At 41.4% G+C, this 25,855-nt stretch overlaps 1 protein-coding gene across 1 annotated transcript in view; it reads right to left on the bottom strand.

The window, feature by feature from the left end:
* LOC115652704 overlaps positions 1 to 25,855 on the bottom strand; it is a 294,278-nt gene that overhangs the window by 166,054 nt on the left and 102,369 nt on the right. The window contains exon 3 of the mRNA XM_030565092.1: positions 14,027 to 14,080. Coding sequence (XP_030420952.1) covers positions 14,027 to 14,080 — 54 coding nt within the window. The remainder of the gene's footprint in view (positions 1 to 14,026; positions 14,081 to 25,855) is intronic.

Here is a 25,855-nt window from a genome sequence, read left to right as displayed (position 1 = left end):
GCAAATTGATTATTGTATTAATACATTATGTGCATCTTCCATTGCTGTCCCAGCTCACATCTCAGGACACACTTGTGATCCCAGCTACACATCTGCACAGGGGAGTAAAGGGGCATACATCATCCCCTTACTCTCCTGCACAGGCTACTCCTATTGCTAGTAGTAGTATAAGTGGAGAGCAGCTTCCATGTGACTACTTATCACCATTCCATCATTCCATGAGCAAGGAAGACGCAGAGTCCTTCCTTCTACCAACAAAGCACCTTGAAGAGCAGAGCCTTGGCCTGGGGTGGGAGGAAGGAAAGCTGTGCAGGGGAGCCAGGGACTAGAGGATGACTCTGAGCCACACTGCAGTCCCCATGCTGCTCCTGGGGTAGCACAACTACGCATTGCCCTTATGGCAAAGCCTCCGTTTGCAATCACTTTTAGTTACTATTTAGCAGCGCTTAGAATGCAAGCTCTTTGGGGCACGGCATTAGGTTTTTTATTCATCTGTAAAGCATGATGCATATCAAGACACTAGAGAAGAAATAAATAATCATGATCCTATTTCAAGGGGCTGAATAAAACACCAGAGCAGTGGGTGAAATCACTGACTCAGGGTGGGATACTGGAAAGTCCAGGGGACAGCATCCCACACATTGCAGGAGGCTCTGTGCTCTTTTCAGGATCAACTTCTATTTGAATCCCATGTGTAATCAACATAAAACAAATCACTTTTCCCTCGCAAGAATATTATGTAAATAAGATGATTGTGGAGGCATCATATTAAATCACAGGCTTCAATTAGCTCAGCTGCAATTTAAAACAAGGGTCCAATGTGCACAGCGTAAACAAATAGGATAATCTTGAATGAACATGAATAGGGCATTCATAAATTCCCTCTCATCTGTCTGTCTACAGGTGTCAGAAGGCGTAGTTATAATATTTCCTTTTGCTTATCAGTTCCTACTAAAGTACTTTAAAAGTACTAAAACCATCGTGAGTGGGCTCTAACAGAGCAAAGTTGAGATAAATACGTTAATGGTATCTAGAATGTACACATCTTTATCACAAGTCTAAAGCAATGAAGAGAAATCAGGGAGGCCATAATATGAGGAAAAACTAGATGATGAAGACATCTCTCCGTAATGATCCACCACAAAGATGTTCCGTTAATGAAATGCATATACAGCACTTGTCACTCAGAAGGATCCCAATGCACTTCACAAACTATATCGTGGAATTACTCCACCTATTGCTAAAGTGAAGCCAATTCTGGTGAAGCACGCTGCAGCTGATTAGTTGTGTGGACTAACACTACTCAACTGTTCAGGACACTGAAAATGGTGGATCAATAACAGCACTAACAGATGGAGCCCTTAAATAACATATCATTAGTTTTTAATATGCCATAGCTCAAAATTGGATGGTAATATGAAAGGCCCAGTAGCATTGTTATAACCAAGGAGCTGCAGCTGGATCCACCATGTGAACCCTACTAGAGACTAAAAGGGTCCATCCACACAGACTAAACACTGCTGTAACTAATTTAATTTACAAGTGACTGGACTAAGCATAGTCAAGTCAGGAAGGCTTAAGCACCCAACCTAACTCTGTAGGATTCTCTCTGGGGACATCCTCCATTATTCTCAAATATCTAGGGAGCTTATTTTTCACAAATCACTCCGATAATACCTTTTGTGGCTCCATAAAACAGTCATCAAAATCATGGTCATGTCTTGGTATGTGTTTGTTCAGAGTTAGCACCGTGAGGCTTAAATCCAGATGATAAATATTACATACTAACAATTCAACATACACAGGGATAAAATGGCAATAGAAGTTAAAACTCAAAGGAATTTTAAATAGTCTGGGGGAAATGATACTGATAAAGAACAGACATTAAGGAAATCAAACTATTAGAACAGGAAACAGTTGCCATTTGTGTGTTCTCAGACTATACAAATCAGAATTAAGCAATAATTAAGACAGGCTTAAGGCAGAAGAGAATGAATCTTTCCCATAGAGAAGAATGAATGTGTCTCTGCACCATATAAAAGAGCTTTAGAAGGAGAAAAGTTAACACAAGAGTTCACTATATACAGGGCTTCATATATTCTGCAACTGGATAGCCCTGGAATTTGCTGCAGAATCCAGCTACCTCTTCCCACACATTTGTGCTTCAGAATCTAACATTTCTTTTAAAATAAATATACTTCTTACCTTCATGGTTGTGAAAAAAGCCTTAAAAAATATGAATTATGCCCAATTCAGAATCATCTTCCTGAGTCTGCAAACACCCTGAACCAATAGCTCTAAGAGGTGATAACTTCGTCATTTATCTCAATAGACTGTTAATCAGAAGCCTAAAGATGGTAATTTCAGTGCAAAAATCATTAGTGGAAACACCTAGTTACTGAGTTCATAACACAATTTCAAACTATTTCCCACACCCGCCTAGGTGCCGCAAGCCTCATCTATGCCTACCCTGCAACAAAACCTCCAGTTTCCTCTTCACAACTTTTAAATGGCAGTTATGTATTGTCAATACCAAAAGAGCTGTGCTGACAACTGAAATTATGGGGAAGTCAAATATATGACATTTAATAAGAAAATGGATATTAGCATCAGTACAGCAGTCCCCGAGTTATTTGTTTTAATATTTTATTCATTAAACACACACACTGGTTTCCTAATTTAACTGAGGCTGCTGCCCAACTTTTCCAGTCAGCTGCACTGGAGTGCAGCAAAATCAGGTACACTGCTGTCAAATTTGGGTCTTGCCTGGAACAGAGTGTATGTGGCTCTGACTAGATCTCTTTCTGCAGTTCCAGAAGCAGCTAAGGAAACAGGGAATTAAGGACTGACCTCCTGCATGATGGGCAAGAAAGGCTCAGCCACACAGAATGGTGTTGGTTTCAATCACGCTGGGCACAGAAAAGAAGACAGATCCAGTGAGCAGACCAGTTAAAATCTACAGACACACATTTGGGGCTCGGCCTTACACGGCCTGAAGTCAATGGGAGCATTTCCATTGACTTCAGTGAGTGCAGGATCACTCCCTTAAGCAAACTTCAATCAAAAAGAGAATGGAGCAGGTTTTATTTCCTGCCTCCACTCCTGACAATAAGCACAAAGACCAAGAAAAAAGCAGTCCATCGGAAATGCCAGAGTTTGCTAACCACTAAGCAGCAGCAGCAGCTAGCATTAATGACATATTTAAACTGAAGATCAAAGGGCACACACACTCTATATTCTTTCACCTTGCAGAGAAACCACAACAGTGGCCGAAAAAAGAAAAAAAGAGAGAGCAACGGAAGGAAGGTGAAAAGTGAGCAGCAGCTTTTCCAAAAGGAAGAAATTGGGATATAATGCTAAAATTCTGCCCCCCCTTACAAATATGCCAGCGCCAGTGATTTCCAGGGAAGTTCCCAGATGATTCTGTTCTTCCCCTTTTTTTCTCCCTCTATTTTATAATATTAATATTATTATGCAGATGTGATACTCTGATTGTTTTTGTGCCAATTATCAAAAAGGTTTTTGTGCCAGTCATCAAAAGGGTGAGAGGGTGCCAGAATTAGCACCTACCTCTGTGTGTGTCTACGCTAAAAAAAACGTGTGTTCTTAACTCAGTTAGCTAACTCTGGTTAAAAATGACAGTGAAGATGCAGCAACTCATCTTTTAATTTATGTCTTCACTGTGATTTTAACCTGAGTTAGCAGGTTATGAACACCTTTTTTTTTTGCAGTTTGGATATACTCACACTGAGCACTGACTGTTCAAACAAGGCCCTCTCCCCAAAATCAAATAAATACACACTCTTCTTCCTTTAGTTATGACCACACAACTCCATAGGATTTGGGCCAGTGACTTAAAATAACACCAGTCAATTGATGCCTTTCCATTTTCTCAGTGATCTTTGTCTAGAAGCCCTTCTGTGCAATAATCTCAGTGTGCAAGAGGCATAAGTTACTCTATCTAGGGATGAAAATTCCATCCTGCTTGTGGCTTGTCTTCACGGCAAAGTTAAGTCGACTAGAACCTGAATATTGCCCTGACATGAGTAGCTCAAGCATGATGGTCCTTTTAATATCCCGAGCTGACTGGTCTGTCATGGGTTACAGGCTACAGATCGAGTTAACACAACTCATCAGATGTAATAGAATTACTCTGTACAGTGTCATTTTGCAGCATGATTGCTCTCAATTGAGCTAGGCTAATTCAAGACGAGCCAATAGGCAATAGATAAGTCAAGTTAACTCTGCAGTGAAGACACAGCTTTAGTTTAGGTGCTCAGCATTGGCCTAACACAGCTCTCCCTGAAGTCAATTAGTTAGATCAATGCTGAATGCTTTTGAAAATCACACCCTAAAAGCAGTGGCGTGGCTGGAGTAGAATAGCTCACCAACTATTAAAGCATTTACACTTGAGAGAGGAAATGTGTAGATTATAACCGCTACTTTCCTGAACTACCCAGCATTTTACAGGCATAAACCAAGAATATTGTAGGTTTGCAGCCATTCTAGTGTTTTACACTGCAACAAATCTTTGGCTACTGAGGTCTTCGTGAGATCTGGGCAAACACTGGAGAAAAAACAACAACACAAAAACCCATTCCTCTTCCCAATATCGGCTCAATTTCTTAAATAAATTTCCTTCAGCTAACCTCTTCTCCCCCAAGTGCCATATGCATTAGTATTAATTCACATATACAAATATTTCAGCCACAAACGCCTGCACACCCATCCAGTCAAGAAACTGTAACAACACTAAGCAACAAAGCTGATTTGTGACAAATAAGAAACACGGCTTGTACGTCACATATTATAGTGAGATGATAGAGACCCCCTATATTTATTTAGATTACCTAACTCTTTCATTACAAAAGATTCTTGGGATCTTTTCTTTGAGAAGCTCTCAGGCCTCCAACATTTCCAGCAGGCCTTTGATATTTGTCTGAGGAAGGCCCTCAGGCCACAGACGTGCTTTTTCGTTGTCCTGTGAAATTTCATTCTGATTTTCCTGAGCTATAACTGCCAAAAATTGACGTTTCCCTAGCTCTGACCTTCCTCTCTCAGAAAATTCTGAAGGAATGAAAAAACAACAACTGAACATGAAAATTCTAAGGCCAAACTGAAGCCATCACCAAAACCATGGCAGCAGGAGCAGCACTCCATGGGCACTTTGAACTTCACAGCAAAATCAGGGGTAGAACTCAGATCCTTCTGTTCCAAAAGCACCCACCTTTACCACTTGAGCTAAAGGACAATTGCCATTGATCCCTGTATTTGTCCTATGACATGCAGTTAAGCACTTCTGCACGCATCTAGTAGAAGTCAGGAGTGAGCACACGTGCACATACACACAGAGCCAACTCATTACAGCATCTTCCAGCACAGGTACACATTAGAAAACTGGTGCTACTTTACACATAGATTACATTACAGAATACAATACATTGGTGAACATTTCCCATGTGTTATTGTTTCTCAAAGGGTTGGTTTTCACAGGACTGCATGCTTATTTTGTCATAAGATACCCCCAGTGCTTTTTCTTAAATAGAAAATATAGGGAGTAAATGAAGAGGGACTGTTAAGAGGAGAGGAGTGCCAGGTCTCAGCACCTGCTGACTCTGAGAATTCATGTCAATGAGAGTTGAGTGAGGATTGGCACCATTCAGGCTCTGTGATGTGTATCCTCTGAACAGAAGGCTTAACTGTTGGAAATGATGGCACTAATTATAATGGCACTATTTATCACAGACAGCATCATGCACAGTCCTTTGTTTCTGTTTAACAAACTCCATGACACTAGGAGGAACTCCTTCGTGGTAGAATTATCAACACTGAAGCTCTCATGGTATCAAATTATTTCACTTAACCAGGGGTCCAAGGAAATCAAATCTCTTTAAAAGGAAGTGCTACAAACTGAGTTTAACTATGTAAATTAACTCAATTTTAGTGAGACAAGGTGGGTGAGATAATACCTTTTATTGGACTAACGTCTGTTGGTGAGAGAAACAACTTTGAAGCTCTTGTACTACCAGAAGTTGGTCCAGTAAAATATATTATCTCACCCATCTTGTCTCTCTAATATCCTGGGACCAACATGGCTACAACTACACTGCATACAAAATTCTAACAAGTCTAATATGCTGCTACAGTTGGTGCTGTGCTACTTTGGAAATATTCTAGGTCAAGAAAACAGGAAGAAAGTTAGATCATTGTTTTCTTTACACATTTTGTCTAAAACTGAAACATTTTGACCTGCTATACTTGCAAATCTAGAAAAGAACAAACTTTCAAATTACATTCACAACCTTCAAATCCTAGGAGGAGTTCCCATACAACGCTTCACATAGAAAGGCCAATTTACATACACATGTACAGAACTGCTCCTTTGGCTGTGTTGAACATCCTCGCACCTCTGTTACATCCATCCCCCAAAAAAATTCGTTTTCTTTCAGCTAGCTTCACTCCTATAATCTCCACACTTGTGCTGCCAGTTGGGCTGGCACCAAACACAAAATAACTAATCATCTGATGCAAGCATTGCATGGAAAGGTGTAGAAAACAAAACATCACTCCTGTGCGGAAGGAGTATTCCCCTCCACTTTGTTTTTAGCTGTCTCTAGCCCATTCCCTAACTCTGTATGTACCACGGTCGGATAAAACAAAAATGACGATTATTTATTTTAGGCCCTTATCTTAAATAGGTCTCCACAAGGACAAACAGACCAATCTATGTGGAGCAGCTTGCAAGATCATGGGCTTAGAATGGAAGTTTTGTATGCCAGGGCCAGCATCTTTATATTTGCTCATAAACTAATATCCCCCATTAGTCCTATATGCACTGTGTTTGTTCTCAGGTTGATTTCTCTCTCTCTCTCTTTCACACACACACACACACACACACACACACACACACACACACACACACACACACACACACAAAAACTATAGCTCTCTCTCCCCATTCCACCTCTTATTTCGTGTCGCGTGGCTATAGCTGAGATCAGCAAAAGCACTAGAGAGGAGTCCTGCTGCTGGCACTACATTCTCTACAAGGGCCCCACGACTTTACAATTCACTCCCCACTTAGACTGAAATAGCCTGAATCCAATGACTTTCCAGACCCATCTTTTCCCCCAGGCGTTTGAAGATGAGGGCAGGGATGTAGGAGTAGGGAATCTGGGAGGGAAAGGGGCATGTGCGTGGTGGGTTCTCAAATTGCTGCACTTAGAATGTATTTTTAAAGAGTCTCTCTCTCAAAAGTGACTAGAGCACATGGCTGGCTGCCCTTTTCCCCCCTCTGTTCTATGCATCACAATAAATCAAACATTTATTTACAGTTTGCTCACTCCTGGATCACTACTGTGCACTGGGGGAGATACTAATGTCTGGGCTTGGGCTTGGGCCTGGAAGCATTAGCAGGGAACGAAGCCTGAACTAGTGGTAGACCGGAGATGCTTAGGAACTGCTACCTGAGACGGACGAAGGTAAACTCTGTTTGGGTTTTCTTTTCAAGCCTAAATAGACTTGTTACTCTCCGCCAGTTAAACCCTTTGTTACTTTTGGCACATGCTGCACTTGGATTTTCCTTCTACCACATATTGTTCCTTTGTCCTTCAAAGCCGCTGGGGTTATTTGCAATAGACTATTTTTCCTTTTTGGTCTAGTCATCTTTGTTCCTTTCTTTGGGGCAGAACTGCATTATTTGATAGCTGGAGAGCCTAGTTTCGGTTTCCATTTGACCCACTGCCATGGCATCTTATTTTCTCATAACACATTCTTCCCCTTTGGCCCCATGGATATGGCTTTGATTAAGCATTTCTATGGAATCATTTCACTTTGAGAGCTAAAAAGTCAGACATTGCAATTTTGGGTCACTCTTAGTTTCCTTTTAATTATATTTTCTTTGACCTCCTCCTCCCCATATTATTACATTGGGACCAGACAGGCAACTACAGTACCAGTCACTTGTTTCCCGCTTGATTGTTCCACCTTGGGGAAGTGTCAGTTAGGCTTTGAGGCTGTATAATAAAAAGAAATCAGGACTGCTAGCTCCTTAATTACTTTTAACTTAGAGTTGTTTTCACACTTAGGCAAAAGTCTTTCAAGGAATACAGTCTCTCTCAGTGTCCTTAGCAGGGCAGCAGTATTGCCAAATCCAAACATCCAAAAATCACAAGTCAGGTCTCAATCAATAGACTGGCTTAAGAAAAATCACAAGATTAAAAAAATAATATATATTGGGTTTGTTTTATTCACCTTGTTTCTGAGCCTTTAGAGTGAATTTGGGTCACTTTTTAAGCTTTTCGCTGCAGCCATAAGGGCTAAAATCTGGCATTTAAAAAAAATTAAAGCTGGGATTCTCACCTATTCACATGACTCCAGGAGTTGTGGCTTCAAGAAAAACATAAAATATCACGAGACTCACACTAAAATTGTGAGAGTTGCCCATACTGGGTCAGCCCTTGATGTCTTTGGAACATTTTGCCACCAAGCCTCTCCCAAAGACAAGGAATGACTCCTGCCCCACTTACCCAAAACAAAACAACTAATGGGTGTGCCATGGTGCCATCTCATTCAGCATTAATGTGAATGACTACCACAATCTCAGCGGTTTATACATAAGTAGGGTATCCACATGTCCCAGACAGGGAAGCATATCCCTGATTTGGGGCCTATCCCTACCAGTTTTACAGAACACAGTGTTTACTCCTGGTTCTTGAAAAGCTCAGCAGACTGGTCAACTAAAGGAGCCACTGGACAGCTATGCTGGGTGACACCAACAGCGAGCGAGGTGAGTGTATATGTAGAGATCATCTTCAGGCCTATCACATATAAAATTGGCACCCTTCCTTCCACGAATAGCCCTCTTTCCCTGAGCCAGCCATCACACACAATGCACCAGATCCATGTGAAGATGGAGACTCAGGTCCCCTTGCTTAGTCCATTAGACCGTGTGGCCTTTCCTGATGGCCAGAAGGCACGTTAGTTGCTCAGCCAAGAAGTTGGCTCTGCTGCAGGCAGCCAGTAGGGAGGGAGCTTGCAGCAGCAGTCCCACTGCCACCGAAGGTGGCTTGGATGGTATTGTCCCTTACAGCTGTGAACAGACTTTGGGTCTTCCCCCAAAATTAAGGGATCTTTGGTCATGGTTCTTACAAAACCCAGCTCTGGATGGTCGTCAGGTCTGATTTTTTTTGGAAGAAAATTCATTGACAAGCTTTTAACCTTAGTGATCAGCATGTACTCTCAGTGTTGCCAACTCCTATGACTTTTTCAACAGTCGTCTAATATTTGATGACTTGATTTAAGATGCTAAAGACAAGAGGTTATGTGAGACTCTCTGCTTTTATTTAAGACTAGAGAAATTTCTAGGCCTCTCGACTGTAGAGAAAAGCTCAAAAATGTGTATGGAACACACGGTAAGGGCTCAAAAACCAGAAGACAAATAAAATGACCCTAGAATCTTTTGTTTTTAAAAATCTGATTACTTTTAAAAAGTCACTCATCGTTCTAGGGGAGCAGACTGAACATTTGGGGTTGCAGTACTGCATCAGTTACATTTTCAACGGTTATCAGATCATTTGTGCAGGGGATGTTGCACGCATGTCTTGAAAAGTGGTACCCACATGGGCAGACCTCTGATAGCTTAGAGGCGGGGTTCAGAGAGGCACCCAAAAGTTCTAATGCTCTTTAGATTGCAAAATTGAGTTGAAACTTATTCAGGCTTCAATTATTTCAAATACCTTTGTGGATCTGGGCCTTAGTTTGTCCTCAGTTCCCTATCTGTAAAATGGGGATAGTAACATTTCCCTATCTCACGGAAGTGTTGTAAAGATAAATACATTAAAGACTGTGAGGCACTCAGATGCCATGATAATATGGGCCTGGGCCATATAGGCAGAGCTGTGTGAATAAGTGATTTTTCACTGGCCAAACTGGGGGGGAGGGGTCATTTCAGTGGCCAAACTGGGGGGGAGGGGTCATTTCAGTGGCCAAACTGGGGGGGAGGGGTCATTTCAGCATGAATTCATGATATGTCTCCATTGCATGATTTTTCAGTGGAAAAAAAAATTGTCCAAAAAGTGTCAGCCAACTCTAAATATAATCACTTGAGATAGATATAGATAGATTTACAGTACTTCTCTCAATTATCAGGTCTGTAAATCTGCCATCAGCCCTGAAATACTATCTGAACTAGACACCACTTCACCTATTTCTTTGTTAACTTGATTGAAAAGGTTTTATTTTCATTTTTTTGGTTGAAAAACTGAAATTTTTCTGTGAACTTTTTTCAAGTTATCATATTTAATTTCTTTAGAAATTTTTCAAGAAAAGATTTACTATTTTGCAGCCAGATCTACTCTCTATAGTACAACCAACTGGTAAGACCAGTGCTGTAAAAGTGCATGGGACATCTGTTGTGTGTGGACACAAGACAGTATTTCAGGGGCTCTCTTTTGGTTCTGTGATTGTACAGTACCTAGCACAAGAGGGTTCTCACCCATGAGCGGGGCTCAGAGGCACTACTGCAATACAAATAGAAATACCATAATAATTATATAGACATTGCAAGCTTGAAGTGTTCCTACACCTTGTTGCCTAGAATCAACAGTGCAGAGAGTCCAAGTTGGGATGAAGTAACAGGGAACTTGGTTGCAAGAAATAAGAGTGGAAGGGGAAAATGAAGCCAGTTAGGTCTTACTCTTCACCATCACCAATGACCACAACTCACTACTGGCTGAGGAAGTGGAGAAGGGAACTGAGGGAGTGGGGTGGGGAGGGAGGAACACAGAGGCTCTCCACTTCAGAACTCATCCTTTTCAGGAGATTTACCACTTCCCAGAAACACCAGCCCCATGATCGGTCACTAAACAACTTAGTGGAGTTGTTTCACAAGACCGTCTGTATTCCACTAAGTGAAAATAGCCTCCCTGACCTACTTTGCATGACTGAAATTTAAACCTACATATATATATATATTCATTCACTTAGTGGAATACAGGCAGTCTTGTGAAACAACTCCACTAAGTCGTTTAGTGACCGATCATGGGGCAGGTGTTTCTGGGAAGTGGTAAATCTCCTGGGAAATGGTATATATCTCCTCTTGGAATTCAGAAAAATATATCCTCTTGCAATTCAGAATTAACATTTGTACGATACTTCCTGTCAAATATCAAACCCTCCTGTAGAATGTTAGTAAATACCCAGCCATTAACTTCATTGTTTGGGGATGTTTAATCAGAGAAGCAGTACTCCTCAGGAAATGATGAAACAGCTGATGCTTCCATTGTCCCATTATACTGTGCATTTCCAATCATCTCTTTTCCTGAATAAAGGTAACCCCATCTCTGTGAGTGAAACATCCTCCATGTAAATCTAAAATGAACAATACATTCAACAGGCTAACAGGGGATGCGGCATGCTCTTGTGCAAACACGTATGTCCTTGACATACCTACTAGACAGGGGAGAGCCGGAGCCAAGGTTTAGATCAAATACAAACAATAGCCATGAATATTTTATGGAAATTCTAGGAAAACGTTTCATAAGCAGCATTGTGCAGATCACCTGGCTTCATCACACTGCTGGGTAGCCTAGACCAGAATACATTATTTCTCTTTACTCTATCATCACTATACAGTACTATTAGCACCACACTCTGTCACACACAATATCAACTGACAAATACTGTACAGATGTTGTCCGGCACTGGGAAGATATTGTCGGAGGTCTGGATTTTCTCTCATATAGTCTGAGTGGAGGGCTGACTGAGTGTACTGTTTTACTATATTTAAATAAAATCTATACATTTTGGCACAGTGAACAAATTTCCAGTTACTAAATAATAATTCTGGTTAACGGGGATGGGATTTGACCCTGATTCAGCAGCGTGATAAAGCAAGCGTTAAACTTGAAACACCTGCTTACATTCATCATTACTGAGGCGAAGACTGAAGCAAACGCTTAACTTCCAGCACGTCCTTAAGCTCCATTGACCTCAGTGGACCTTAAGCACATTCAGTGTTTTGCTGAATCAGGGCCTTATGTAGGTTGCTTCCAGCCCATGCAATTTGTCTTTCCCAAAAACAGTGAATGGCAGGGACTGAGACAGTAAGACGGATGAGTGTGGAACAAATCATAATAGGAATTTATAAATAGCACTTCTGCTGTGTCCTTATGTTTTATAATAAAGTAGAAAAATGCAAATGTTCCTTGAAACAACAAAAATACCCATCAACTAAGTTAATATGGCCTCCTCACTTATTGATTCCTCTGGCTGTCATTACTGTACGTTGTCTTTGAAATTCACTTAATAGGGTGCTCTGTCACCAGGAAATGCAACAGAAGCCAGATAGGGAGATCTGATTATTTGAGGAATTCTGTAGCACACTGAAAGTGTGGGGATAATTTAGAATATAATTACTCATACTAGCATTTGCCCAGGACACCATAGCAGACAGTCATAATAGAGAGAAGAGCAACAATTGAATATAGAGGTCCCAGATCCTCAGCTGTGAAAACTGGTATAGATCCACTGATGTCAATGGGGCTACAAGGATTTACACCAGCCGGGGATCTGGCCTAGATCCTGAACCATCCACTCATAATTACAACTGGTCTCTTTAGGTCAATACTGGGGCATGCTGGCAGGGCAGTATGGAGAAGCCTGTGCTACTCCTGCAGCCTGTGCTGAACCTGAAGGTTGGATAAACGGAGGAATTCAACATTTCACTAAAATCCCCCTTTTTCCTTAAGATGACAGATCTTTTTCTATGGCTGAAGATTATAAACTAGAGTCTTTCAAACAGATAGCACACATACATATTGGACAGTCAAGTGAAGAGACAGGTATCCAGAAAGGCCTTGAGGAACAACTTATATCTATTATCAACACTTCATTTGTATCTACATAAGTCGAATGAAAATGTCAGTAATGGTATTAGCAAGATTTGCTACTGTGAGAAGCATTCCCTGCTACCAATTTTTCCCGGAATATCAGGAGTGATGGCACATCAGCAAGGCAGAGTTTTTACTAAGCTTTAAGAAGAAGCAGGCAGCTTTTACAAATAGGTGAGCTGCTTCCACACCTGCTTTTCCTTATCAGTAGGTATCTAAAATATGTTCAAGTTGTTGAGAGTGGCTAGTTAATAGCTAGTCAAGCTTTAGATCAAATGGCAGAATAAAGAGATCATAGGACTCTGCAGCCCAAGAAGCTGTTAGAGCGCATGGATGTTCAGAAACTATGGGGTATGTCTACATTGCATCTGGGAATAAGCCTCCCAGCCCGATCCTACAGATTTGTGTTAGAGGGGCTCAAGCTAGCATGCTAACCATAGTTATGCAGATGTTGCAGCTCTGGCTGGAGCTTGGGCTCTCAGGCCTGGAACATCAAAGCAACAGCTACACCATTACTTGTAGCGTGTTAACACAAACCCTGCTAGCATGAGTCTGTAGACCTGGGCTGGGAGGCTCACTCCCAGATGCAGTGTAGACATATCTTATTGTTACTGGATCTTCTTCCAATAAATGCTAATTAATATACCAGGAACTCTTTAGCTAAGCAGGTGGAGTGCTTAAAAAATGATCATGATGAATCGCAAGCAGATATTGATGCAAAAAGATTGATTTGTGTCCCCTACTCCACCTCCAAAATCAACATTTTGCCATTGTGCTTTTAAAATAATAACTTCCAGATCAACATACAAAAAACCTAAATGAGAGCAAATATCTAACTGCACAGAGACCTCCAATTTTTTTCTTAATGACATTTTTTCTAATCCTCTAAAACAGAAGCTGTGACAAAATGAGAAATTTGGAAAGTGCCTTTCCACACACACACAAGACAAAATGCAAGGGAGTTTACCTTTGTTTGAACCATAGCCTGTCACATTCCCACTGCTGTGTAATGTATTATTTAATTATAGCAGCTGCCTGCTCTCAGGAAGACGGCAGCGTCTCTTGCTAGACGCTCTGGAGGTTGGAAGCCCTGTAGCATTCTAAGGAGGAGCTGTAAAGCTGAAAGGTTAACTTACCCATTTGCGGTCAGATAAGGACTTCTCATTGGCCAAAGTGCTGAAAGTTGTGGTCTGAAAAACAAAGTGTGAAAAATCCTTTAATCCAGACTAAATAGTTAAGTGTCATATTCACTGCACAGCAAACACAGAGCTCCCCCCTCTACTGTGCTGACTGCTAATGCTTAGAGTCTAGTCCAGTGACTCTCAACCTTTCCAGATTGCTTTACCCCTTGCAAGAGGCAGATTTGTCTTGAGTACCCCCAAGCTTGACCTCACTTAAAAACGACTTGCTTACAAAATCAGACACAAAATACAAAAGTATCACAGCAGGCTATTACCGAAAATTGCTTTATTTTCTCATTTTTACCACAAAACTATAAAATAAATCAAGTGGAATATAAATATTATTACTCACATTTCAACGTATCATATAGAGAGCAGTATAAACAAGTCATTGTCTGTATGAAATTTTAGTTTGTACTGATTTTGCTAGTGCTTTTTATGTAGCCTGTTTTAAAACCAGGCAAATATCTAAATAAGTTGATGTACCCCCCAGAGAACCTCTGCATGACCCTCGGGGTACACATACCTCTGGTTGAGAACCACTGGTCTAGTCTTCCCATTGATGTACCTCCCAATGCTCATTAAGGGCCAGATTCTGCCCCCTTTACTCATATACAATAGTAAAGTTCAACGCAGATAGTCTCATTGATTTCAATAGGGCTAGTCTCGGGGGTCACGTATTGCTCATGTTGAATAAGGATGGCAGAATCAGGACCTAAAATTACTGTGCACATTGAAACGTAAGCGTAAAATACCAACCGTCAATGAATAGTCATAGGCACCCTGGCTCAGGAGTAATCTGTGGCTCAGAGTTCAGAACCAGTGGGTTTGGTGCCAGTCTTGTAGTTAGTGTGGTTCTCCTAAATTTGTTACTTTCATGTTTTGCCCCCGTATACAGTTGGCTTACTGTTAGGAGACTTAACTGACTTTCTCTGAGCAGTACATTTAATCATGCACATATTCATTCATAACTCCAACATTCATAACTTTCATTCAGGGGAAGAATCACAACGTCAGCTTGCCCCTTTCATGGGGGATTCTGGATTCAATCCCGTCTGGGACTAATTTAACCCACAGAGCTTGAGGGCCACATCGTGACAAGGGATCATGGGACTGAAACCAGGTTGACCTTCTCTCTCATAGCAGCCCGTCTGTCAGTCAGATGTATGCTTGTCGTATGATTCTCATGCTCTGGGATGTAAAGTAGTCACAAGTCAGAGGCTGAATCCAGACTCCCTGAAAGGGGACAGTGACCTTCTGAGAGGGAAGCTTGTTAAAAATCCCCCAAGTTCTTTTTAGTAGAAGTCCAAAAAGTGTAGAAAACATGGAGGCCATCGCCTAAAAATGGAATTCTCATTGTACTCAAAAAAATCACTTCCTCTTCCCATCCAAAGAAATCAGAGCGTCAGACTCCCAGATTTCCCTACCAGCACATGTGACATCACCAGTATCAAACAAAGATAACCGCATGTTTCCGTTCCCTTTGTGTATTCACTGTAATGTCATTCATGCTGGCAGAGAACACAGGAATACTCAATTTTATGGAGGTAATTTTATTAAAGCGCAGTGTTGATTATATTTTTGAACAGCCATCTATTCCCTTTGTCTTCTCAGAATGTGTAAATTTAACTTCTAGCCGAATCTCTAAAGATTTAGGATGACTTAATCTTGTGTGGCAGCACAATTTGCCTTGACGTACCGAGATCTAGATGAAGAATTTACCCTAGGATTCTTACTCCCCTGTCTAGTGCGTGCAGGTCCAAAATGCTTTTCAAGGGAGAAGTGTAGTGGGAAATATACCCTGTAGCTCACTTTTGCTGACCTACATACGAAACAGTTTTTGATGGACACAATAAAGAAGAGAGCTGATGAGAAGCCCAAGCTCATTATTGTTCGAACTGGTGTCCTGAGGCACTTAAAAACCCTAATTGCATATTTCACTAATCACTTATTTGTTTAATATTCACATCTAAAGGACTCAGTCAAAAATTGTCCCCTATTGTGTGATACACTGAACAAATATACACACAGTAAGAAACAATCCCTTCCCTGAAGAGCAACATTTTCTAGAGAAGACAGACAAAGGGTAGGAGAAATTGATAAAACATACAAAGAGAAGGTGGGGGATTGAGGCACAGAACAATTAAGTGACTTGCTCAAGGTCACACAGGCAGTCTATGACTGAGCTGGGAACTGAACGCAGATCTATTGATTCCCAGTCCACAGCCTTAACCACCTAGCAATCCTTCCCCAACCCTCATATAATAAATTAAAGAGCATTTCTAGGGAACCAAAACACTTTCAAACCCCAAGAGAATTCACAATTTTTGATGGCAAACACCATCCTGTAATTCCCAGGTAAAAAATGTTAAAAAGCAGTTAGATGTAAACTACAAATCAGTGACTGTCTGTGGATGCAGACTACAATACTTGTGCATACAAATCATTTTATATGCAGAACTGTAGAAATTTTAAAGTCACATTTAAGCCTGGTTATGAGTCTGAAGGTGCCTAGACCATGTGATGGCTCTCTGCACAGGGTTATTTTTACCCTTTGGGGTTAGTCTGCAACCAAGTTATAAAGTTTAAGGAATTCTGAATTTAAAAACGAAGCCCTACAATGGGTGTTATTGATGTTAGGAGTAGCTGCAGCTCATAGCCAAGTCTTCAGACAGATACCATCAGACTGAGGAAGGACAAGAAGTTTTGATGAATGATACACCTCCCTGAAAGTCAAAGGAGGGTTGAAAGTCTTGTCATCATTTCCCATGCCTTTGCTCTATGCCCACTGTGCTTCTTAACATTATACCGACGCCAACAACTTCTTGTGCATTGGAGTATGATGGGACATGAACCAGGAGCCTATTACAGAGCACAAAATTCTCTTGTGAAATAATTTGTAGTGGCAGGATACAGCAACTCCACAAAGCAAGGGAGGTTTAATGCATCTCAGAGACTGTGTTTTGTCTTGATTCTGACCACCAGGGCCTTCCACAAAATGTACTAGATTCTTTTTGCAAGTGTTTAAATCATCATCTTTATTCCTACTCATACCAGGTCAAATTTCTTTACAGGCCAAATGGGAACAATTATCACTGTAGAATAATATACTCCAAAAAATCATCTAAAATCATACTCCATGTATGAATGATAAAATTCTAATGCTTTCCAGGGATTTGCGAATACTGGAAATTTCAATTAGTCAAGTGAAAAGCACTTAAATGTGCCAGCAGGATTTATATTCCAAACTTATGACCACCTTCTGCATCCTATTTCGTTAATGAAGATTTGGAGCACTCAGGTAATTAAAGGGAAAGCTCGTGATAAAATGAAAACCACGGAAAGAAATCATATCTATTTATATCTTCATTGAATGCTAAACATATCTAATAGCTCATCTAATCAAGACCTAATATTTGCTCAGTTGAGATGAACTAGAAATTTATGAGTTTCAAGAGACAGGTTGGACCAGGGATAGTCAACAGGCAGACCACAGGCCAAATCCAGACCACCAGATGCTATTGAATCTTTTTATTTACTTGTTATCAGTATTGTTTTTTATTGTTATTTTCTCTGGAGTCTTGACTATACCTTGACCAAGAAATTTGGGACCTTGACAAATAATGACTACCCTGGCTTAGCCTATGGAACAGAAATCAACAGACATTTAAAAAAATTTTTTTAAAAATCTCTGTAATATTTGAATTATTTCAACAAATATTTTGCTTAGAGGGGTTGGAAAATAACAACCTCCAACTCCTGAACTGTCTTACATATTTCTCCCACTTTTAATGCTTCCTTCCTGGTGACTGACCAGAGAATTGGTAAAGGCACACCAAGAGCTCTTAATTTCTAATGATTTGTCTATACCAGGGGTAGGCAACCTATGGCACATGTGCCGAAGGCGGCACGCGAGCTGATTTTCAGTGGCACTCACACTGCCCAGGTCCTGGCCACTGGTCCAGGGGGGCTTTGCATTTTAATTTAATTTTAAATGAAGCTTCTTAAACATTTTAAAAACCTTATTTACTTTACATACAACAATAGTTTAGTTAAATATTATAGACTTATAGAAGGAGACCGTCTAATAACGTTAAAATGTATTACTGGCACGCAAAACCTTAAATTAGAGTGAACAAATGAAGACTCGGCACAGCACTTCTGAAAGGTTGCTGACCCCTGGTCTATACCATAACGTTAACTTTAGTTAATAAATGGCTAACCAGTTAACTGGCAAACATTTTCTACATGTCAGTGGAAACATACCACAAACATTTGTTCCCAAATACAAGAAACATAAACGTCGATGTCCTATAACAAATATCTGTGACTTTTGGGGTAGCAATACAAATGCATTAGTTAACTTGAGATAGTTGATAGAACTATTTTAAAAAATTGAGATTCCCCCCCATCCCGGCGGAAAATTTTTCATTTTCAGTAGAAATTTTAATATCAAAAAATTCTGGTTGAAAACTGAAATATTTCAGATTTTGGAGGCAAGGATGGGAGGGGGGAAGGAAAGGGCACCAGAAAGTATACATTTTTCCACAGAAGCAACCAGCCTGGTTAGCTGGCAATTAGTTTCTAACAGGCTAATCCAAAGAGCAGTGACATCAGTGAAAAGATTCCCAATGTGCTTTGTAATAGGTCCCAGGTCACTAATTCAACACTGGCCAAGGTTGGGAACTGAATTTAAATCAGAAGTGTTTAAACATCTGACTGCTATTCAGAGGTCTATGCGGAGAAGTAACCATCTCTGAAGTCCCACTATCTCAACCTGATATTTAAAATACAGTATCATCCCTATCTTAAACCTGAATTTATTTTTAATTAATTTCTCTCCCACCTATCACCCTTTTCCACCTCTCCTATCCTTAGCTTTCATCCCCAGAATAACTGCAATCTGTTTGCACCGTATCACCATTGAATTCATTGGTGTAATCAAGCCATATAGTCAAACTGTGAGTTCATCTGAGATGATCCGTACTGGTTTTCCCTTCTGGTAAGAGAGATGGGCAGCGAGATGGGAGGAAGGAGAGAAATTGGTCTTTTATATTTATTTTCTGCAGTTGGACACTGCTTGTCTGTGCTTTTGGTGTTTTCTCATTTCTTTTTTGTCTCCATTTTGGAGTTTTCTGCTTCAGCTGATGCTGAGGCAGCATCTTTTTACTCTCAAACAGTTTGATAACTCTCTGGAGTTAAGGAGCTAAACAAAACAGAAGTGTTATAGAAGCCAGAGTACAGAGATCTGCATATTCACAGAACAGTATTTCTCATTAACTATACAATAATTATGCAAATCCCTGTGATCTCATTGGCAAATGATTGTCAAATATTAAGGTACAGGAATATGCACACTGTTTGGCTGAGTTCGTATAGTCATGAAAATCAGAGAGCTAGAACCCATCAGAGTGCAGGGAAGTGTGTAACTGCATAAGCACATAGCATTCTGGCAGCAGAATTATAAATTCTGTACAGTAACTGGGAGGGAACTGCAGTTGTGTATCAGTAACTAAACTGATTACCTGAAACAATCACATTTCAGAATAATGTAATACCTGTAGCCTCTGTCAGTAGCACCACTGTGAACACTACAATCAATGCCTTATAGTCCAAGATGGGTAATAGATACTGCTGGCCAATCTATTTTCTGGCAAACTCACTCTTTTCACTGTATGACGGTCCCAACCGTGGAGACAACATAATGCTTGCTGGAAGGGAAGGTCGAGCCAGATTCCAAGGTGCTTAAACTAGCTCATCAGCCACTTGCTTAATCACTGATGAGGCAGGCCCACTTTTGTCATCTGGGAGGTGCTTTGGGTTCTGAATTAATTTAAAATCAGTTCACTGGAGAAGACGCATCTTCCGGTATAATCTAACTGAATACTGCTGATAACTTGCAACAAGGAAAGCGCACTGTAATACAAAACTGGATCAGCAGAATACATCTATACAGAAGTGAGAACAATATGCTGGCTTATTACAAACAAAAATAGAAACTAACAGATGCCCCAGATCAAATCCCTGGGGTTCCCCCATTTGTAATGTCCTTGGATCAGAGCTCACTTTGCTTTTGGAAAGCAGGTAATGATTTCTTAGGTTACTACAAAACCATTAGGGATGCACTATCCTTGAGTTTTGGAGGAGAAATTTATGGCTGACTGAATTAAAGGCCTTCAGCAGATCAATAAAAGTTACCTGTATTATGGCCCTCACCCATTGCCTTAGAGTTCCATTGGTGACTGAGCTTTATTGGTAGAATGAATAGTTCGGAAATTTGACTAGACTAAAAACTCTTGCTGCAGCAGAGAGACTGAAACACTGAATACACTGTTTTCAGCCTAGAGACTGAAAACACTAGGCAGTCACCAGCAAACTGCTATTACCTCTAGCCAGTAAAATCTCAGGCCAGAAATTTCAAACTCAGTTGTCTAAAATTAGTCTCAGAATCCAAAATTAGACACCTTAAAAAATTTACCTGATTTTGAGTGGTGCTGAGTCCTCACAAATTCTACTGAAGTCCATAAGAAGTGGAGATACTCATCACCTTTGAAAATCAGCCCACTTTTATTTAGTTGCCTAACTTCAGGCAACCCAGCTTGAAAATGTTGGCCTCTGTCTCAGAAAAGTTCCTCCAGATTAATCACACAGCACTATGCAGCTTACTCTTTTAGTGGCCAGGAAAAAACAGCAGTTCATTAACATATTTGTTTGTACACATTTTTCAAGCCATTTAGCCAATGAGGGTCAAATCTAGTGAGTTCAGTCAAACCGCTTAGGGGAGTAAGGACTACCTCGCATCAATAGCGGCCTTTCAGAGTGGAGACACAGGCACAACCAAAATAAATCCACATGACTCCGTTCTGGTTTACATTCTCCTTTATGCATGAGGACAGATGGTCCTCTGCTTAAGACACTGAGATCAGCAGAGATGAGTTTATTCCTAGCTCTGCTGTAGACTTCCCCTGTGATCTTGGGAAATCACTGGATCTCTCTCTATCAGTGCCCCCCTCTGTAAAATGGGGATTTCCTTTCTTTACCTCCCCCTTTGTCTGTCTTGTCTATTTAGACTCTCAGCTCTTTGGGACAGGGACGGTCTCAAACTATGTGTTTGTACAGCACCTCGCGCAATGGGGTTAATTGGGTATGGATGTGATACTATAACTACCCAGAGACACTGTCAAAAAGACTAAGATGTCAGGAAGAAAAGTGATAGCAAACATTATTGGTGTAGCTAGTGATAGAAAGTAGCCAGTTCAAGGAGACTAACCACACAGATCATAACAGCATGCACAGGAGATAGGGACTTTTAAAATGTTTTCCTAGCAAGTGTTTAATCTGCAGCTATAGCTAGAAAGGTAACTGTATAAATATGGCACCTTCTTAGTCAATATAGGTCATTCCTGTGGGTCTGATACCTGCTCATTTTACTGGCACAAACTATCTTTCCTTCAATCCCTTTAGATCCTATACTGCTGTGGGCATATGAGCTGGATTCCACTCCACATCATGCATCAACAGCACAATTGTCAGGCTCCATAATCTATTGCCGGTGATCATGCAAGGTACGCAGAAAGAACACAGACCGATTTTCTAATCTCAGCTTGAGTTTTAGGTCTTCGGTTAGAAAAGTATCCTGATTGTAAACTGAAGGGGGTAGGGGGAATGACCTAGAATCCCTGAGAGGATAAAAATGGAGGCCCATAATATCATTTGAGAGAACTAATTTTTAGCAAAAACATTGGGTAAAATCCTGTCCCCACTAAAGTCAATGTGAGTTTTGCTGCTGACTTCAGCAGAGCCAGGATTTCACCCACAGTGTTGCGTGAAAATCTAAAGAGTGAGGGCATTAGATTCTCAGCTGGTATAAACTGACTTCACTGTAGTTATGGCAATTTATATCAGCTGAGGATCCATTCCTCTTTCACGATAAGAAAAATAATGACAAGGAGAGAGGGGATTAGAATGTCTTTGCCATTGACAGCTTTGTGTGAATTGCAATTGTAATTGATGTCTCTTTCAATTCACACTACTCACTGTTGCCAAGATGCTTTCAACATGTCATTCCCCCCCATCTTTTCCTTTCATTAGTTAATTCGCTGTGACCAGTATGTACCTGTATATATTCGTTGCAAACGAAGACTACATTAATACATAATACAGGCTGATGGGATGAACACAAGGGCAAATTCAGAGATGATCAGAAGTCATTATCATAATCACTGGCTACTACAAATCATTTAAACCGAAGCATCACTGTAATGATTGCCTCGAGTCCCTATCTGATGTGTTCTAGTTTAACAGCCCAGCACTGATGTTGGTGAATGAATGTTAATCTGCCATTATCTCAGCTGCTCTAACTGACAGTTTGACAGGAAATCAATAGCTACACAATTTGACTGCTGGCTGGAAAGAAAAAAAAAACTGGTTTGCCATAAGTGTGCCAAACACATTCCACAATTAGAATACTGATGGACAGGGACCACCTATTGCTTATCTCCACCTCCATGAGCACATGGTTACTGCATGTTCCATCTCACTAGGGCCCTATTCTGTCTCAGCTGTAAAGGTCTAACAAAGGAAAACACTTAAGGAGTGTGATTGAAAAAGGCATTCTTTTTGATGGGCATCCCCCCGCCCCCCAAATTCAGCATATGACTTGGGTTCTGTTCTTACACATCACAAACACATCTGAGCTGCACCTTGAATGCTTTTAGAGGTCCATGCAGAGATAATCTCTACTTGTTTCATGTTAGAATATGTAGAAGTCTGGTAATCGGAGACTTACAACTGCTGCCTTGACAAATTCTCCTTCAGCAAACTGACCAGCCATTGCAGCTTTGCATACAAAGTAGATCAAAAACCTTCTGCAGAACTAGATAGTTCATATACACAGTAACTGAACAGCATTGCTTGAGAATGTAATTGCATGTTTTAGAAGGTTAAATCTACAGGACCAAATTCAGACGCCCCTGATACACATGTTCAAGTCTTGGGAGTTTCATAAGTATATTTCCTTTGTTAAGTCCCTTCTTAAAAGTCATCTGCCAGAATGCATACAGGAACGATACCAAAAGTTAAGCAAATGCTAAGTTGTGATCACTGCTGATTGGATAAGAATTGTGCACCCAACTAGTCTGTGCTAAAGCATACTGGCATTTTTGTTACCCTAGGCCATGTCTACATCTAAAATTTTGCAGCGCTGGTTGTTACAGCTGTATTAGTACAGCTGTATAGGGCCAGCGCTGCAGAGTGGCCACACTTACAGCAACCAGCGCTGCAAGTGGTGTTAGATGTGGCCACACTGCAGCGCTGTTGGGCGGCTTCAAGGGGGGTTCCGGGACGAGAGAGCAAACCGGGAAAGGAAACCAGCTTCGCCGCGGTTTGCTCTCTCGGTCCCAGAGCCACCCAGCAAACCGCAGGGAAGGAGACCTGCTTGCTCGGGGTTCCGGGACCGAGAGAGCAAACCGGGAATGCCGCGGTTTGCTCTCTCGGTCCCGGAGCCAGCCAGCAAACCGCAGGGAAGGAGACCTGCTTGCTCGGGGTTCCGGGACCGAGAGAGCAAACCGGGAACGCCGTGGTTTGCTCTCTCGGTCCCGGAGCCACCCAGTAAACCGCAGGGAAGGAGACCTGCTTGCTCGGGGTTCCGGGACCGAGAGAGCAAACCGGGAACGCCGCGGTTTGCTCTCTCGGTCCCGGAGCCACCCAGCAAACCGCAGGGAAGGAGACCTGCTTGCTCGGGGTTCCGGGACCGAGAGAGCAAACCGCGGCGAAGCTGGTTTCCTTTCCCGGTTTGCTCTCTCGGTCCCGGAACCCCGAGCAAGCAGGTCTCCTTCCCTGCGGTTTGCTGGGTGGCTCCGGGACCGAGAGAGCAAACCGCGGCGTTCCCGGTTTGCTCTCTCGGTCCCGGAACCCCGAGCAAGCAGGTCTCCTTCCCTGCGGTTTGCTGGGTGGCTCCGGGACCGAGAGAGCAAACCGCGGCGTTCCCGGTTTGCTCTCTCGGTCCCGGAACCCCGAGCAAGCAGGTCTCCTTCCCTGCGGTTTGCTGGGTGGCTCCGGGACCGAGAGAGCAAACCGCGGCGTTCCCGGTTTGCTCTCTCGGTCCCGGAACCCCGAGCAAGCAGGTCTCCTTCCCTGCGGTTTGCTGGGTGGCTCCGGGACCGAGAGAGCAAACCGGGAAAGGAAACCAGCTTGATTACCAGAGGCTTCCTCCTTCCACGGATGTCAAGAAAAGCGCTGGTAACTGTCTACATTGGATTACCAGCGCTGGATCACCAGCGCTGGATCCTCTACACCCGAGACAAAACGGGAGTACGGCCAGCGCTGCAAACAGGGAGTTGCAGCGCTGGTGGTGCCCTGCAGATGTGTACACCTTCAAAGTTGCAGCGCTGTAACTCCCTCACCAGCGCTGCAACTTTCTGATGTAGACAAGCCCCTAGTCATCACTTCTAGTTGTTTCTTTCCTTCACCAGTCTTGCCTTTAAGGCTGTAAGTTCTTTTGGACAAGAATTGACTTTTTCTATATGTTTGTAAGCACCCAGGCACCATGGAGTCCAACTTGGTTGGTCAGTAGGTGTTGCTGCAATCTAAATTATTATTAATAATAGCTGATGACAGAACTTGTCTCAGACTCAAACTATATTTTTTTAAACCGCACCATTACATTTTTGTTACCAAGGATGACTAGTCCTCTGCACTTCAGCATCTAAAAATATTCTATATACTCTGAGATATTAAGGGTGTTGTGGACAATGACAAAAAAACTTGTAGCCCTGAAAGCTTTTGAGCCAGATTTCTAAATCCATCTAAGTTTATAAAACTTCCAGTTCAATAGTTTATCCACCAGATGGGATTGTACATCAGGAATACATGACAATGTATTCTTAATTACAAAGCAATTATCATTAAATACCCACGTTCAAGGATATCACACAGGGAGGATATGGCTCTCCATTCTGCCAATGGATCACACTTCAGCAAAGTGTTTAAAACCCTTAGGGGTCCAGGAAAGCAGCTGGCAAGTATTGGTGCTAAATAACCTGAGTTTTGAGGAAAACGTGCATTTCACAGGTATATATAAAGCATCTACTGCTAAAACAGTCAACACATTCCAATAAAGGGGGAATAATTAAATAAGTAAATGACAATCCAAAAGAATATCTCCACCTATAGTGCATCATTACATAATAAGACATCCCCAGGCTCTATGTGTGTGCAATTAAAAAAAAAAAAGTTTTGTAATACTTGGCAGTGCTACCTCTAGCATTTCACTTTCATCATTTCTGCTTCTAGACTGTCACTTCTGCGCCATCTAGGCCTTTTCTTCAATAGGAAAGGAAGTGTGTTCTTGAGTTAGCTAAGAGAAGGTAAAATCCTACTGAAGACAGGCTGTTTGTACACGAGTTAGCAGGTCCAAGTGAACCCCCGGCTCTCCCATAGTCTTATTCCACCTAACTCATGTGAAAACTATAAACAGGCTTGTCTTCACTATGATTTTACATAGTCTTAGATAGCTTGGGTTAAGAACGCATCTTTTTTCCTAGTAAAAGCACACTCTGATTGTCTGATTCCTTAGACTGACCTTTGGGTCACAAAGGACCTCTCTATAGTCAAAAATTAAGAGCTGGTTGAAAAAAATTTCACAAAGAAAAAATCACTGTAAAATGGGTTTTGAACCAAAGTAAATTTCTTGTGGAAAAATATTGCTATAAAGATTTTTTAAAAATGAATAGGAAATTTTGAATTTTTTTTTTGTTTCATATAAACTTGCATTTTGGGTGAAAA

This window comes from Gopherus evgoodei, chromosome 5 (genome assembly GCF_007399415.2).
Source record: "Gopherus evgoodei ecotype Sinaloan lineage chromosome 5, rGopEvg1_v1.p, whole genome shotgun sequence".
NCBI classification, from domain to species: domain Eukaryota; kingdom Metazoa; phylum Chordata; order Testudines; family Testudinidae; genus Gopherus; species Gopherus evgoodei.
This window is presented reverse-complemented; position numbering and strand designations above follow the sequence as displayed.